General features: G+C 34.8%; 2 protein-coding genes across 2 annotated transcripts in view; both read right to left on the reverse strand.

The window, feature by feature from the left end:
- Window positions 1-333: 333 nt before the first annotated feature.
- On the reverse strand, window positions 334-3,283 carry LOC136810457 (uncharacterized). Its single transcript, XM_067067016.1, has 5 exons — window positions 2,850-3,283; window positions 2,577-2,616; window positions 2,146-2,292; window positions 1,115-1,405; window positions 334-616 (listed from the first exon to the last, which is right to left on the reverse strand). Exons 1-5 carry the CDS (start codon window positions 3,189-3,191, stop codon window positions 411-413), a joined length of 1,026 nt encoding a protein of 341 aa, XP_066923117.1. The 5' UTR covers window positions 3,192-3,283; the 3' UTR covers window positions 334-410.
- A 1,512-nt stretch (window positions 3,284-4,795) lies between these two features.
- The window catches only part of LOC136810460 (uncharacterized), a 31,447-nt gene continuing 21,131 nt past the window's right edge, over window positions 4,796-15,111 (reverse strand). The window contains exons 2-3 of the mRNA XM_067067019.1: window positions 9,134-9,284; window positions 4,796-6,780 (exon numbers count right to left, since the gene is read on the reverse strand). Coding sequence (XP_066923120.1) covers window positions 4,886-6,780; window positions 9,134-9,284 — 2,046 coding nt within the window. The 3' untranslated portion in view covers window positions 4,796-4,885. The remainder of the gene's footprint in view (window positions 6,781-9,133; window positions 9,285-15,111) is intronic.

The raw sequence follows: 15,111 nt of genomic DNA on the forward strand, positions 1-15,111 counted from the left end.
CAAATATAAAGTTATTTTGTACGCCATTGAATTATATACTGTACTCATGGTTAAAAATAATTGTACGTTGTATAATATTTTAACATTTCAACCAATTCCTTGCGTATTACAGTAATGGCTCTTTCATGCTTACTGATACCCTGTCTTCTCTGGCGTCCATCGGTAGCGTTGATAAAGCCTGGGATACACAGAGATACGAGTTTTCGTTTTACACGTTTAAAAAAAATCTTTTTAAGAACGATGGCCGAAATGTTAAGGACAATTTAAGAACATTTTAAGGCTTTGCCGACTCTAAAAAAGCCGGTTTCTTAGAAAAAATGGGCAAAATGGTGAAAGCAAGAACACGTTAAGAACATTTTTAGGCTTCAAAATTTTTGGATGTTCTTATAAAAAAAAAAAACGTTTATCAGTCACATTTGCCCACCAAAGACACTGGTCATTTCTGGATCAACATCAGCACTTTGAGAAATTCTCATTTGAATAGCTTGTTCTTCTTCTTCTTCCCTTTTTCTTACTTCTTCTTCTCTTTGTAGTTGTTCACGTTCAAATTCTTCAATTTTCTTACGTTCTTCTCTTGTGATTTGATTGTGCGCTCCTTCGATGAGGAATTCAAATTCTATGAATGGGAAAGTTAATAATAGTTGATAAACATAATCAGAATAATTGGTCATTAACTACAAAATTATTGCAAAAATCGTGTTAACCTCTAACCATCCAATATTCAATCCAATGAGACTTAACGAGGCTTATTGTGAACCGATGGACTATGACGTATGAGGTGGAAAGTACACGTGCCAGACTGCATATTTAAGAGGGACTTTACACATAAAATCGTGTATGTAGATGGGCAAGCACACGTTTTACTTCCTCGTCTATGATAATACCTAGCCTGGGGAGATTGGCCATTTCTCAAAATTTCTAAAGCTGAGACAGGAGTGTTATTTCTCAGAAAGGCTTTTGATCATCTTAAGTCGTGAATTGTATGCCAACTACTATTAGTATCTCAAACAAGGCACTGTGCACCTAAAATAAAACCTAAAATATAGCCCCTAAAATCATTTTAGCAATATCTTAGACTTCGAAAAAAAATGTTTGTCCTTTAGTCCTCACGTACCTTCAAAAGAAATCAGGCCATCATCATCTTGATCAAATTCTCGAAAAATATCATTAATTTCCAATCGAGTCAAATCGATACCAAGCGTTAAGAAAGCTCGATGCATTTCTGGTGGTGAAATAAACGAATCATCATCCACATCAAATACTTTGAACACTTGTTTCAAATCCCATTCATCCAGTGGTTCCTTGGTAACGCCCGACATTGCACGAACGAAATCAATGAAATCTAACACACCGACTGGCTTTGTAGTTGGGTTTCCAATAGGTACATTGGTGGAATTATTTTCATCTAGACAGTAATGTAAATTGCATTAACTTTTCTCCGAGTTAAATTATTCGGATTACGGGGAGTCTTAAACTCGAATTAGAGAATGAAGATTATACAGGGTAGAAGATCAAAGCATGTCGTTGCAGAGATATTATGCGTGTTTTGTATTATTGCATATCAATAAAAGAAAAATGGATCTTTTTTTCCTCCTTTATTCATGTATCTCCTGTATAGCCATCCTCTTCAGAGATGTAGATTCTATTCTTAAGCGATTCATTAGAAAGTCTACGTATGCTCCATTCAGTCTCTTGCCAAAGCCATTACCCCAAAACTTAAGCCAAAGAGCAAGATACACTGAAATATCATTCCCACCCATTAATTTCTAGAATATCCACTGGATTTTGGAGTTCTTTACAAAGGGCAAATACAAGCCCATCAAAACAGTCTAATAAAATCCATTCGCTTTAAGTGTACACTATTTTGTTGTTCAGCGGTATATGATTCGATAGGATTGAATCATTGATTGAAAGATAGCATGCAAAACAAGAATTAGTGTATACTTAAAGCGAATGGACTTTAGCTCCTTCATTCCACCCCTATATTGGTTGAAAGGTTCTAATCGGGCAATTCAGACAGGGTTAGATTGTAATCTTGCTCTCCCAGTTGGCACACAACGATATTTAAACGTTTATCTAACGTTCACAACGTCCATATAACGTTATATGAATGTTGAAACAAGGTTGTGTGCCAGCTGGGTCTACCTTGAGGCTCGACCATAGTTGCAATGATTTCTTGGGCTTCGTCTTCGGAAATTTCACGTCCAGTAAAACTCGATACATGTTTGATTGAAAATGCATCAATGACCCCACGACCGAAAATGTCAAATTCTTGAAAGCATGTGAATAGTTCTAAAGAAGAAAAGAAATACACAATCTTTCTAATTTACAACAATTGTGTTGTGTATTTTGTTTTTGAAGGAGAATTGTAGGGTTTTTATAAAGTATCTGCTATGTATCTTTCAACTGCTCCTTATTTGTAAAATTATTCTGTATTTTTGAAGGAAAATTGCAGTCTATTTATGAAGTAAAATTGTTATGTATTTTTGAAGGAAAATTGCAAGTCTATTTATGAAGTAAAATTGTTGTGTATTTTCGAAGGAAAATCATATGAAAATTAATTAAAAAATTCTCACCTTCGATCTGTCCCCAAGTTAAATCATTTTGTCTCATCAGCTAATTTAAAAGTAGTAGATTTATAAGAAAATTTAAGAGATAGTTTACGAAGAGAAATTGCAACTTCGGCCCTGAGTCGAAAATTGGGGTTGCTTATAAAAAAATGTGTATAACTATTGATTTTGTAAGGTACTGATTTTTAGATTAAACTTTAAGTCAATCATGTTAACGACGATTTATCGATGGGAATTCACAAGAAAGAATTTATTTTGGTATAAATGAAAAAATCTAACCTCGTTAAGTCTCATTTTATCATCAGGGCTGTATTTATAATAAGGTCCACCGGGTGCTCGAAAAAGGGCGTTTTGGTCGTCTGATTTGTCTTTCTGATGTTCCTCTTTGGTGGATGCATCCCCCGTCACCAGAGCTGGAGGTGTCTTCAAATCATCATTTCGCGTATTAGATGTATCCTCATCAGTTTTATCTTTAAGGTTGACTATTGGAGTGTTATCTTCTATTTCCTCAACTTTTGGTTTCTTACGGATTTTTTGAACTTGTGAGATTTTCTTTAAAGCAGTGAGAAGGGCGGATGAAGGCGGTTTTCTTGGCTTCCCACGCGTAGCAGCACCCAGCATACCTCCTCTGGAAAAGTTTTTAAAATTCTCGAAAAAAGTATTAGAAAATATCAGAAAAGCACATTATCTTCATCGACACACAAATATCATTTTGTTATACATGGAATAATGTTTACAACATAAGAATGTTTTAAATGTTTTATCGCTAGGCATTCCCTGTATTCTCTTTTAAGAAGTATTGACATGTCAAGGTTCTATAGAAAACATCATCTTTGAGAGGAATTCACCAATCAAGAAAAATAAAAACAAGCGAACTGGGTAAAGTCAAATATGTTTGTGCTTACAAAAAAATCTCGATTGATTTATGGTTGTGAACAATTTCGCTAAAGGCAATTCGGTGCCAAACTCCACCAGCTGCAACTTTATATCGTGTATTCGATTGCCTGTTTTTGGGACTGAGCAACCCATTCTCTTTATAGTAATGTTGACATATTGTCATATATACGAATTTTTTTAGAAAGAAACTTTTTTTATAAGAAAAGCGTGCTTTCAAGAAATTCCCAAAAAAAATTTAACAAAAAAATTTTGACACTATTTTAAATAAGACGAATACACGAAAGTGACATAAAAATATTCATTGATGCAATTTTAATAATTTATCATATCTGTCAAATACGAAGGAGCCGGCATCTTTCACTATCACAGCTAGAAAGAAATGAAATATTAATAATTTCCTGTAATTATGGTCTGTAAATCATTCAAAGTCAACACTATTTCACTAAATATTGCTATTGTAAAAAAAATTAACACGAAAAAGCTCATCAGATAATAGGGAAAAATTAAAAAGGTAAACTAGTCTAGAAAAAATACAAAATAAAAAACAGGTAGGAGAAAAAACGTCCCTTGCAAATTCAAAAAGTTTGAATGACTGAACAGTGTAAATTATAAGACATCCCCTTCCCACAGACCCGGTGGGATTTTTTTCAGCCAGTGGGGATGAAAATATCGGACTGAAACTCGATGGGGATTGATATCCCCACATTTTTTATGGCTGGGGATTTCAATTCATTTGTTTTCAAGCTAGAAAATTCAGTGGGGATGGGAAAATCTGGTTTACTTGATTATTTTCAGTGGGGACAAAAATTGGGGGATAGTTTTCCACTTGGGACGATATTTTGGCCCATTTTTCCAGAGGATCTGTGAGAAAGGGGTGTTATAATAGAAGCTTCAGAACTACAAAATCATTTAGCACCAGGAAGTGATTGGATCCATTGAAAGGGAAAGAGGGGGATGAATTTTGCAACCTATTAGAAGTATAACCTAGTCTACACAATAGAGGAACTCCAGGCTATTTGTTCTCCCTTCAGAGAGGAGGATTTTGCACTCGGAAATCAAGGGTATTTATAATCGTGAACCTAATTTCTGTTCTTCATGGCGAAAAATTGTCGTAAAAAAGTGAGAGAGTGAGATTTAAAGATAAATACGAAAGACCAATTCAAGGGTGTTCTTTGGGGCAGTAAAATAAAACTCAAAAAATGGCGAAAATAAGAAAATGTTAAGAACATTTTAGGCTTAAAAATCAAAAAAGTAAGAACATTCGAAGGCTTGAAAATTTTTGGATGTTCTTATATAAAAAACGTGTAGAGGAAATGAATGTCAATCAAGAGAACATTCCAAGGCTTCAAAAATTTTGGATGTTCTTATAAAAACGCGTGTAGAGGAAATGAATGTCAATCAAGAGTAAGGGCATCCGATTATGGTTCGGATGTCATTTCTACTTCCTCAACGCCCGTCTCTGTAATTCCTTCCTTATGTGGTGCCAACGCAACTTGAAATTGTATTTGAACTTCATTTTCATCTCCTACACCCGTATTGATGACTTCAACAGTGGTGGGCTGAATATCCACAGTCATTGTTTCTGATCCATCAACTGGCTCAACTACGGTGGCATCAGTGATTGTACCTTCCAATAAATGAGCATGAATGTCCGGATGTGTTTGCCGGACATGCCGATTCAAAGCACTTCGTTTGGTATAAACACGTTCGCAAAAATCACATTTAAAAGATTCGACAACACCGTATTGACATTTCTTTAAATGGTCATAATAACCTGATTTAGAAGTGTACAGTTTACGACATTTCCGGCAACAGAGACTCGGTAATAGTGCTTCGTCCATTTCGGCGTATGGATTTTCTTTTGGAAATTCTAAATCACCGCCCGGGCGGTGGCGTACAGCATGGCGTTTCAAACTCGAAGAATGTTTGAATCCAGAATCACAATCATCACAACGATATTTTTCAGACTCTTCATCATGCAAGTGATAATGTTCATAATAACTTGACCGGCTTAAAAACGATTTTCCGCATTTCGGGCAATCCTTATACGGCCTTCGCTCCGGATCATGAGTCGATTGATGTTTTTTCAAAGCTTTGGATGTTTTGAATGCATTATCACAAGTTCCACATTTGTGATCTCGAACTCCGGCGTGTTGTAAAGAGTGAAAATATATAGAGGTTGGTGTCATTAGTTTATGTTTGCAAACGACACAGTTTGTGACGGTGTCTTTGTGTGTAGACTGACAGTGTGATTTTAATAGAAACTTCTCTTTAAAACATTCAAAACACACGTCACATCGGTAAGTTTTGTCGTCCGTATGCATGTCTTTGACGTGATTTCGTAACTCACGCGCACGTTTATGGCTACTTCCGCATTTGTCACAAACATAATTACGTTCGTTAGAGTGAGATAATGAATGCAGATTCAAAGCGTAATTACTGGAGAAGCGCTTATCACAGGAACCACAAGCGAACCTTCCGTTCTTTAGATGTACCAGAATTCGATGTTCGCGTAGCGCGTTACGACTAGATAATACTTTCTCACAGGTATCGCATTTAACTTGAACTTTTGAGATCGTTGGTGGTTTTAAAGATGAGGCAAGTACAGACGGTTTTGCACCGTCAACTATTTTAGTTCCTTTGTGTCTTGACTCGTTTACTAGGGACTCTTGCGATTCCCCTTGGTCCAAAATTGGAGCAACTTGTTCATTCGTAGCTGCGATTGCGGTTGGATGTTGTTCAATTAATACAGTTTGACCATCATTTTGTAAAACAATGACATTCTTGTTTGATGAATCACCAGCGTTGGTAGAAAATGAAAGACTTGGTACAAGAGAAACAATATTGGTCGGTGTTTCTTGTAAAGCGACAACATTCTCATTAGGATTGCTAAGAAAAGAAGTGTTTGTCGTTGTTTGATTTTCTTCAGTAAAACTTTGATTTAACTGAGGTGCTGGTTGTTGGACTGAAGTATCATCTGCAGACAATATTTCAGTTTTGATTAGGTTCTCAGTTGGTAGAAAAGAGCTGATAGTTGCCGTTTGTTCGTTGCTTTCGATATTAAAAGAGGTGTCAGCAACTACAGTTTCTTGTACACTCGAACTTATCAAGTTCACATTCTCAGTGGATATATCCTCGTTCGAATTCTTGTTCAATTCTTTATTGTCGTCGGTTATAGTTGTCGGTACGGGAGACGTGATTATCGGTACTTGAGTTTCAACGCCAGCATTTTCGTCGATTGTCGATGTAGAGGGTTGAATAACTGCATTGTTTTCGACAATCATATCTTCGTTAGGAGCAACTAGATTGATTTCTGAAAGTTGAGATAAAAGCAGGTTAGATATGGGTGATTCAGATGTGATCTGTCCCCTTTCATAATTTAATGGATCATGGGTGATCAGGACTGATTGCGCCTCCATAACGGCTTCCCGTTGGCTAGACGCAAAAATCTTCAAAAAATTTCAGAACTTTGGACCAATAGTAAATCATCATTAGATTACACATTTGCGACTGTGAAATGGCCTATCCTACTATTACTAAAATTCAACCCAGGTATATGATAGTGATACTCTTTGCAATTTTAATATTTTTCTGATTCGAAGAAAGTTCTTGTTATTTAGGAGATCGAATAAGAAAAAGTCAACTGAACCTTCTTTGAGGTAAAAAAGGGAATCTACAATCAGCGCCGAAATATTTGGCACAAAAGGGGAATTCCCTCAAAACTTTGAAACCGCAAGTGATTTCTAAGTCGGTGTTTTTTTAGAATGTACCAGACTGTCTTTTTGGGTATCTCCTGTTTAATGCAATCTTTCTTAATGAAAATTATTACATGAGTACCCGGGGGGGGGGGGGTACTAGGGTTGGTGAATGAGGGGTATGTGCGGACGGGACCTCCGAAAACCGACCCTTAGAGAGACCAAATTTTAGTGATAAAGTGACCCTTAGAGAGACTTTTTCGAAAAATTTTCTCTGATTTTCAAAAATTTCCTACCCTTAGTGAGACTTTTTTGTAATTTTTTCTCTCAAAATCAAATTTTTTTTCTAAAAATCGGAATTTATCCCACCCTTAGAGAGACTACTTTGAAATTTCCTGATTTTTGTAACCCTTAGAGAGACTTTGAAAGGTGAAAAACCCGACCCTTACCGTCCGCACATACCCAGCACCTATTTTTGCCTAAGTACCCCCCCCCCCCCGGGCATGAGTATTTCAATTTATTTTGAGAAAAAGAGATAGGATGAAATATTCCGATTTATTTTGTCCGGCTTTAACTGGACAAGTTGAACAGCTACAATTTAAGGACAAAATTAGGAGTAATCTAGGATGAGAGCTTTCTTATGTGCAGATGGATGAAAAATTCCACAGTTAATTACTCCTTATCTATGAAAGATTCCGTTTTGAAATTATACTTTCAAATAGTTTACCATATAAATTTTTAGAAAATGAAAGCAAAATGAGGAAAGGAGGAGAAAAGGATGAGATATTCCAAAAATATTGATAAAAAACGGGTCGTCCAAAAGAACCTTTTAAAACCTAATCGATATTATTTTGAGGATGAAAATTACATGAGTGTAATAGTAAAGAGTGTATCTTTCAGAAAATAGCAATATATTCACCGAAAGAGTGACATAGGATGAAGTATTCCACTTTTTATGTCACCCGAAATCGAAAATTGTCGAATTATTCATCCTTTTCTACTCCTTAAATTTAAAATTTAAAATTTATGATATCAACAATAGATTTCCAAAGAGTTTAGATGATAAAACCGTTTTAAAAAATTGCTATAGTAAAAATCAGAAAATTTTGATTTTCTGGAATATTTCATCCCAAATTACTCCGAAACCTATATCACTGGAATCCTCGTGGAAAAATACGTCATTTCTAAAAATAAGGTCCAAAAATTCCTAACATCAAAGAAGATATCGCGAAAAAGATGATTTTAAAGATCTCTGAAAAGTCCATCAGGTACATTCTAAAAAAACACCGACCTAAGTGCTTTGAAGTACAGTTTGGAAGTAGAGTTTTAACTCTGAATTTTAACATTAGACATAGGACCTTAGGATCTCAGGATCTAAAAACTCAAAAATATTCCAATAAGGCTGAGAATATAGCCTGGAAGCCACTTAACCCTTCCCAAATCGAAAAATACAATGAAGCAAAGTGGAAGTACTGAAACTGTAATTCTTAACCGATCTTTAAATTCTGAAAAACGTTAAAATACCCAAAATTGCCAATATATTTCGGCACTGATTGTAGAGGCCGCTCTTCGATGTAAAAACATAATTACAATAATTATGGAAATAATCTTAAAACCTTAACATAGACATAACAGCAACACATTAACTTGTACTTTGGAGCGGTTAATTTCAACACTCCTAGATAACGATTTTGTACAGTAGAGTCTCTTTAAATCGAACCTCTATAACTCGAATGCCTCGAAAGTTTTATGTATAGTCCCTTCAGTTAAGTTAAGTGGTCCCTTCATAAAACTTACTCCTTAACTCGAACAAATTTGTGTGCTCCGTGATTATTCGATTTATGGAGACTCCACTGTATACGAGCAAACAATCCAAAAATGTCGAGTTGTGTTATTTAGAAAGAGGGATGAATTTCAACGAAAGAAAACGATTTACAAAACTTAAGAATTAATCAACTTAGAATAATTCACCTTCGCTATTGACGGTGGATTGAATATTGTCGTTTTTCGTTGCTTGAGCATGTCGTTGCCAGTAATCGTTAACGAGTGAGGGGAATTTGGAACACACACTTTCGTCAAGCCAAACATCACGCCAACGCACCAAATACGACCAACTATCATCCTAAAATTAGCATAGACTAAAGTTTAAGAATTTTTTTATAAATTGGTACTAAAATTAGTGATTTTTATCACCTTTATCAGAGAATTTTTTTCTCGTTTAACTTTAAAGTTCAATTATTTTTGCAATCAGTCAAATCATCTTTGTTCTTTGCTCAATTCATAAGTTAGCAATTTTAAAGTATCAAATTGTGTAAAATATTATAAATTATTATGTTACAACAATTAGCACTTTAGAGAAAAATGGTCCCGAGATTGCAAGAAACAAAATTTGTCCTGAGAAAACCAAAATTGGTTTTGCGTCGAAATGTCCCCAGAAATTCTTTTATTACATGTGTGTAAATGAGGATTAANCCATTCTATTTTTCTCATTATTAGCGTACCGCAGTTTAAATCTTTCCTTGTCGTCTTTCTACTGTACGTTTTTGATCAAAACTGTAATAAGAATAATAATAAAATAGAAAATAAAAAGTAATATTTCAGCATATGTACTTTTATACTTTTATTACTATTATTATTTTTTGATTTTCAAAATAACCAAGAAACTCTGCTTCAGCACATTTTGTAGCCTGGTTATCCAAGCAGTAAATTTGGTAAATCGTGATAAACTCTTTTGCAGCGCAAAGCATACTCGATACTATGTGGATGGCCGGGTCTCCTTCTTCACTGAAACCATCATTAATATCATGTCAAACTTTGTGCCTAATAAAGTCATTACCATCAGGAATAAGGATGCAGTATGGATGACAGCTGAGATAAAGAGAGCCCTACTTGAAAAATCTAAAGCTTATGAGCGGTATGTAAAAAATGGGAGGAGAAAAGAAGACCTTAAAATCCTCAAAGAACATCAATCTAGGTGTAGAAGGGCTGTCATGGATGCTAAAGATTTTTTCTCTCGCTTAGCAAATACTTCAATGATCCAAACTTTGGGTTAAGAAAACTGGTCTATTCTAACAATTTTCTCCTAGGGAGGAAGTCACCAGGATTCCACTTTCGAATGCCAGCAATAATCTTATTGCTGATGTTCCAACGAAAACAAATATTTTAATCAATTCTTTGTCTTTTCAATCAGTGCTCTCTCATAACCTGATAGTGTATTGCCGCAACAAAAACTAGGTAACTAGTCTATTCACGATAATGTGCACTCTTTTTCTTTTCCTATAACTGAAGGAATTCTTCAATCTTGAATTTTTGGTAGCATTGGAAAGATATAGTGAGTGGAACATTTGAAATAAAAAAATCTTTAAAAAAATTCTAAAAATGAAGATGAAAATGAAGAAGAAAAACTGAAGATCTGTAGAAAAGTGCATAACTTTCATTTTCACTGGAGAGATTTTTGATCTTAAGAGATAATCACTGTGAAGAAATTTTATTAAATATTTATTCAATATAAAGTTATGATACAAAGTCCATAAGTGATTGACCCCAAAAAACAGCAAAAAACTGCAGAAAACAGCGTTTTTAGACTTCAATCAGCTTCTAACTTTGTTTGATATCTTTTGACTGAATGATTATTTTAGAAAAAATTTTTCACAGTGATGACGTTCGATAATTAAGAAATCTCTCCAGTGAGAATGATAGTTATAGCACTTTTCTACAAGATCTTCATTTTTGCTCCGGCCTAGGAGCCTTAAATTCTCTCTCGTCCGACGACGCTTAAGACATTTTTTGTTTGTTTATCTAATCCGATAATCTATTCCGATTTAATAAAAACGGATTACCTGATTCAAATAATACTGTGATTTGATTGGCCGAAAGTATTTAAGAAAAAGATGGCTGCCGAAAGTCGACTAGTTGACTGTGTAGCAAATACTGGCAAATCTCAGTGATAAATTAATCATTTTCATCATTATTCATGAAATTTTGGACATGATTTATGAGAAGTTTGATGCACACTGGATCTCTAACAATGTGGAAAGACTTTGGAGAAATTTTGGCCATGAATCGTCAGCTGATCGAGTGCTTAAAAAATCTTGCATATTTCTATTTGGTTGAGTTGCAGGAGGCTTTTGAGCAGCATATGGCTGCTAACCATAAAATTCTGTTGGTAACTTGACAATGAAACTTTCAAACACACATCCATTGGAATTTAAAAGAGAATACTAAAATTACTACATTACAGTGAAAATTTGAAAACGATCTGAGTAGTTTTTGTGGTGTTATATTTATGGCTGAAAATGATCCTGTTTTGTATTCATCATTATTATTGTTGAGTGGCAACCGTTCCTTTTGATTCTTCAAACCCGACACATATTTTTTACAAACATATCACTATGAGAATTCAATAAAGAATACTAAAACACAATTCCTGTGTAAATTTGAACAAGAATGGAGAAATTTTCACAGTTTTATGGCTGAAAATGATCGTTTTTGGACTTTTTGTTGTAATTTCATCGCGGCTGGCGACCGTTCCTTTTGATATTTCAAACCCGACACAGATATTTTACAAACATATCGCTATGAGAATTCAGTAAAGGATACTAAAACACAATTCCTTTGAAAATTAGGACAAGATTGGAGAAATTTTTGCAGTGTTATGGCTGAAAATGATCGTTTTTGGACTTTGTTGTAATTTCATTGCGGCTTGCGACCGTTCCTTTTGATTTTTCAAACCCGACACAGATTTTTTATAAACATATCACTATGAGAATTCAGTAAAGTATACTAAAACACAATTCCTGTGTAAATTTGAACAAGATCGAAGAAATTTTCACAGTGTTATAACTTTTAAAAAATTATTTTTTGGACTTAGTCGTAATTTCATTGCGGGTTGACCGTTCCTTTTGATTTTTCAAACCCGACACAGACTTTTTACAAACATATCACTACCTATGGGAATTCAGTAAAGGATACTAAGACACAATTCCTGTGTAAATTTGAACAAGATCGGAGAAATTTTCACAGTGCTACAACTGAAAATGATATTTTTTGGACTTTGTCGTAATTTCATTGGCTGGGGCGACCGTTCTTTTTGAAGATTTTTCAAACCCGAAACAGGTTTTTTCCAAATATACCACTACCTTAAGTGTATTAATTTTGGCGGGGATTAAATTTGGCGGATTTGGCGGTTTTAGGCGAAATCCGCCAAATTAAATACCCGCCAAAATTTTCAAAATCGGTCAACCGCCAAATTAAATACCCGCCAAAATTAACAAAAATAGAATTATGTGAAGAATCACAACTTTTTAGTATATTTTTGAGTAATTTTCACCCATTTCAGTGTGACAAAATTTCCAATTCGCCAAATTAAATCCTCGCCAAAATTTCCAAAATTGATCAACCGCCAAATTAAATACCCGCCAAAATTAGCCTGTCGCTCAACCGCCAAATTAAGTACACGCCAAAATTAATACACTTAAGGTATTTATTACATACACACTATTGTACCATTTTATTTGGTTTATCCTACTCTCCTCCATAAATTATCCCAACAGAAAAAATAATGCTTATAGCTAAAAGCCGTGGCCTCTAATTAGGCTATTTTTCTCCCCAAAATTTTATCCGGACAATCAAATTAACGGCACATCATGGCTTCACTATTGGCAAGTTTAGAAAAAAATTAATTTACAGTATAAGACTTGGAAATATTCACTTCTAAAATGTTCATCTCCTTTAGCTCAATTTTGATTTTTTTAGTCGAGGATGAGTGGGCGGGGGGTGGGGTCGGTTCTTTAGCCAAGAAAGTGCATGTGTAATCACTTAGAAGAGCTAAACTTCTAGCTGGTTTATTTATTTGTTAAGATTATTTCTCATACTCGCTCTGCAATAGAATTGTTACTTTGCTTTCTGATCTGTTCTGATTAGTAGTTTGTGGGCAACATTCTAACACAACTAACTCAACATGCTCATCTTTCACATCTTTTAATCTCTTAAGCCGGAGCTTCCAGCGCAGCTGGTTTATTTTCTTCTTCATTTTCATCTTCATTTTTAGAATTTTTTTAAAGATTTTTTTATTTCAAATTGTTCCACTCACTAGTATCTTTCCAATGATACCAAATTTATAAAGATTGAAGAATTCCTTCAAAAGTTATAGGTAAATGAAAAAAGAGTGCACACTTATCGTGAATAGACTTTAATCTCAGAATAAACAATATACCTCTCGATCAAGTCAAAATTTTAGCCCTCATTCGCGGACTTAAAACTAACAAAGCGCATGGTTGGGATGACATCTCTATACAGATGGTTAAGATCTGTGACTAATCCTTGGTTAAACCTCTTATGAAGATCTATCAATATTCTTTAGATTCATGCATTTTTCCATCAAACTGGAAAAAGGCTAATGTTGTTCCTATATTCAAAAATAAAGGGGACAAGAGTGTAGTAAAAAACTATAGACCAGTGTCTCTCCTGCCTATTTTTTGGAAAAATCTTTGAAAAGTGTATCTTTGACTCCGTCTACACCTATTTCGAAAACAACAATCTTTTCACAAATTCCTAGTCTGGCTTCCGCAAGGGTGACTCCTGTGTGTCTCAGCTGTTATCCATAACACACGACATTCTGAATGGTTTTGATGTTGATCCACCTCTAGACACTCGTGGAGTATTCCTTGATATTTCCAAAGCTTTTGACAGAGTTTGGCATGATGGTTTGTTATTCAAACTCAAGTCATATGGTGTTTCTGGCCCCCTTCTTTCATTAATCCAGAATTTTCTTTATGGGAGATCGCAGCGGGTGGTTCTTGATGGTCAGGCTTCTGATTGGACAGAAATCTTGGCCGGTGTACCCCAGGGATCTATTCTCGGACCCCTCTTTTTTTTGATTTACATTAACGACCTCCCTGAGGGAATCCTCTCCATAATCAAAATTTTTGCTGATGACTCGTCCCTGTTTTCACTCATCCTAGATCATATTCGCTGTTCTCAAGAGTTGAACAGTGACATGCAGAAGATAAGTGAGTGGGCTCATCAATGGAAAATGTCCTTCAACCCTGATCCTTCTAAACAGGCAGTTGAAGTGTACTTTACCAGGAGGCTAAATCCACCTGACCCCCCAGAAATTACGTTCAATAATGCAGCCATTGCAGTTCAGGATCATCAAAAACATCTTGGTCTCATACTCGATCAAAAGCTGTCCTTTGACCGTCACCTTGATGAAAAAATAAAAAAGGCTAATCAAGGTATTGGTCTTATTTCGCAGACTTCGCAAGTTTCTACCCAGGGATTCTCTTGTCACTATACCGGGTGTCTCTGAAAAAACTTCCCCCTGTTTGATTCAAAATTGCGAAAAAGTGAAAAAATATATTAGCTTGATTTTTTCGAAATCGTTTAGAGGAGGGTTTAACTTAAATTTTGGTATATCAAACTTTAAAATTGCTTCATTAGATCAAAAGTTATGACAAAAAGAGTAAAAAAATTGTTTTCAAAAAGAGCGCAAAAAGACGAAAAAACAGGGTATCAAATTAGACAAGAAAACACTGTACTTTATTGACAGTAAAGTTTTACTTTTGAACTTCTGTGCATCTTTTTTGTTTTATTATTCGTTTTTAATGATTTTTATTGCCAATTTAGAGCTCCTTATGGATTCATTAATGAGCATGAAGTTTAAACCAGCAACAAACTTTTATCAAAATTTTTCCAAAAGTTTCTAAAGCTTAGCGAGTCTATTTGAGTGGAGAAGAGAAAATTTGAGTGTCTTTTTTTCTAACAAAAGATTTGATACCCTTTTTTTTCGTCTTTTTTCGCTCTTTTTAAAAAAAGATTTTTTACTCTTTTTGTTATAACTTTTGGTCTAATGAAGCAATTTTAAAGTTTGATATACCAAAATTTAAGTTAAACCCTCCTCTAAACGATTTCGAAAAAATCAAGCTAATATATTTTTTCACTTTTTCGCA

Source organism: Clytia hemisphaerica, unplaced genomic scaffold (genome assembly GCF_902728285.1).
Source record: "Clytia hemisphaerica strain Z4C2 unplaced genomic scaffold, Clytia hemisphaerica genome assembly, whole genome shotgun sequence".
Lineage (NCBI taxonomy): Eukaryota > Metazoa > Cnidaria > Hydrozoa > Leptothecata > Clytiidae > Clytia > Clytia hemisphaerica.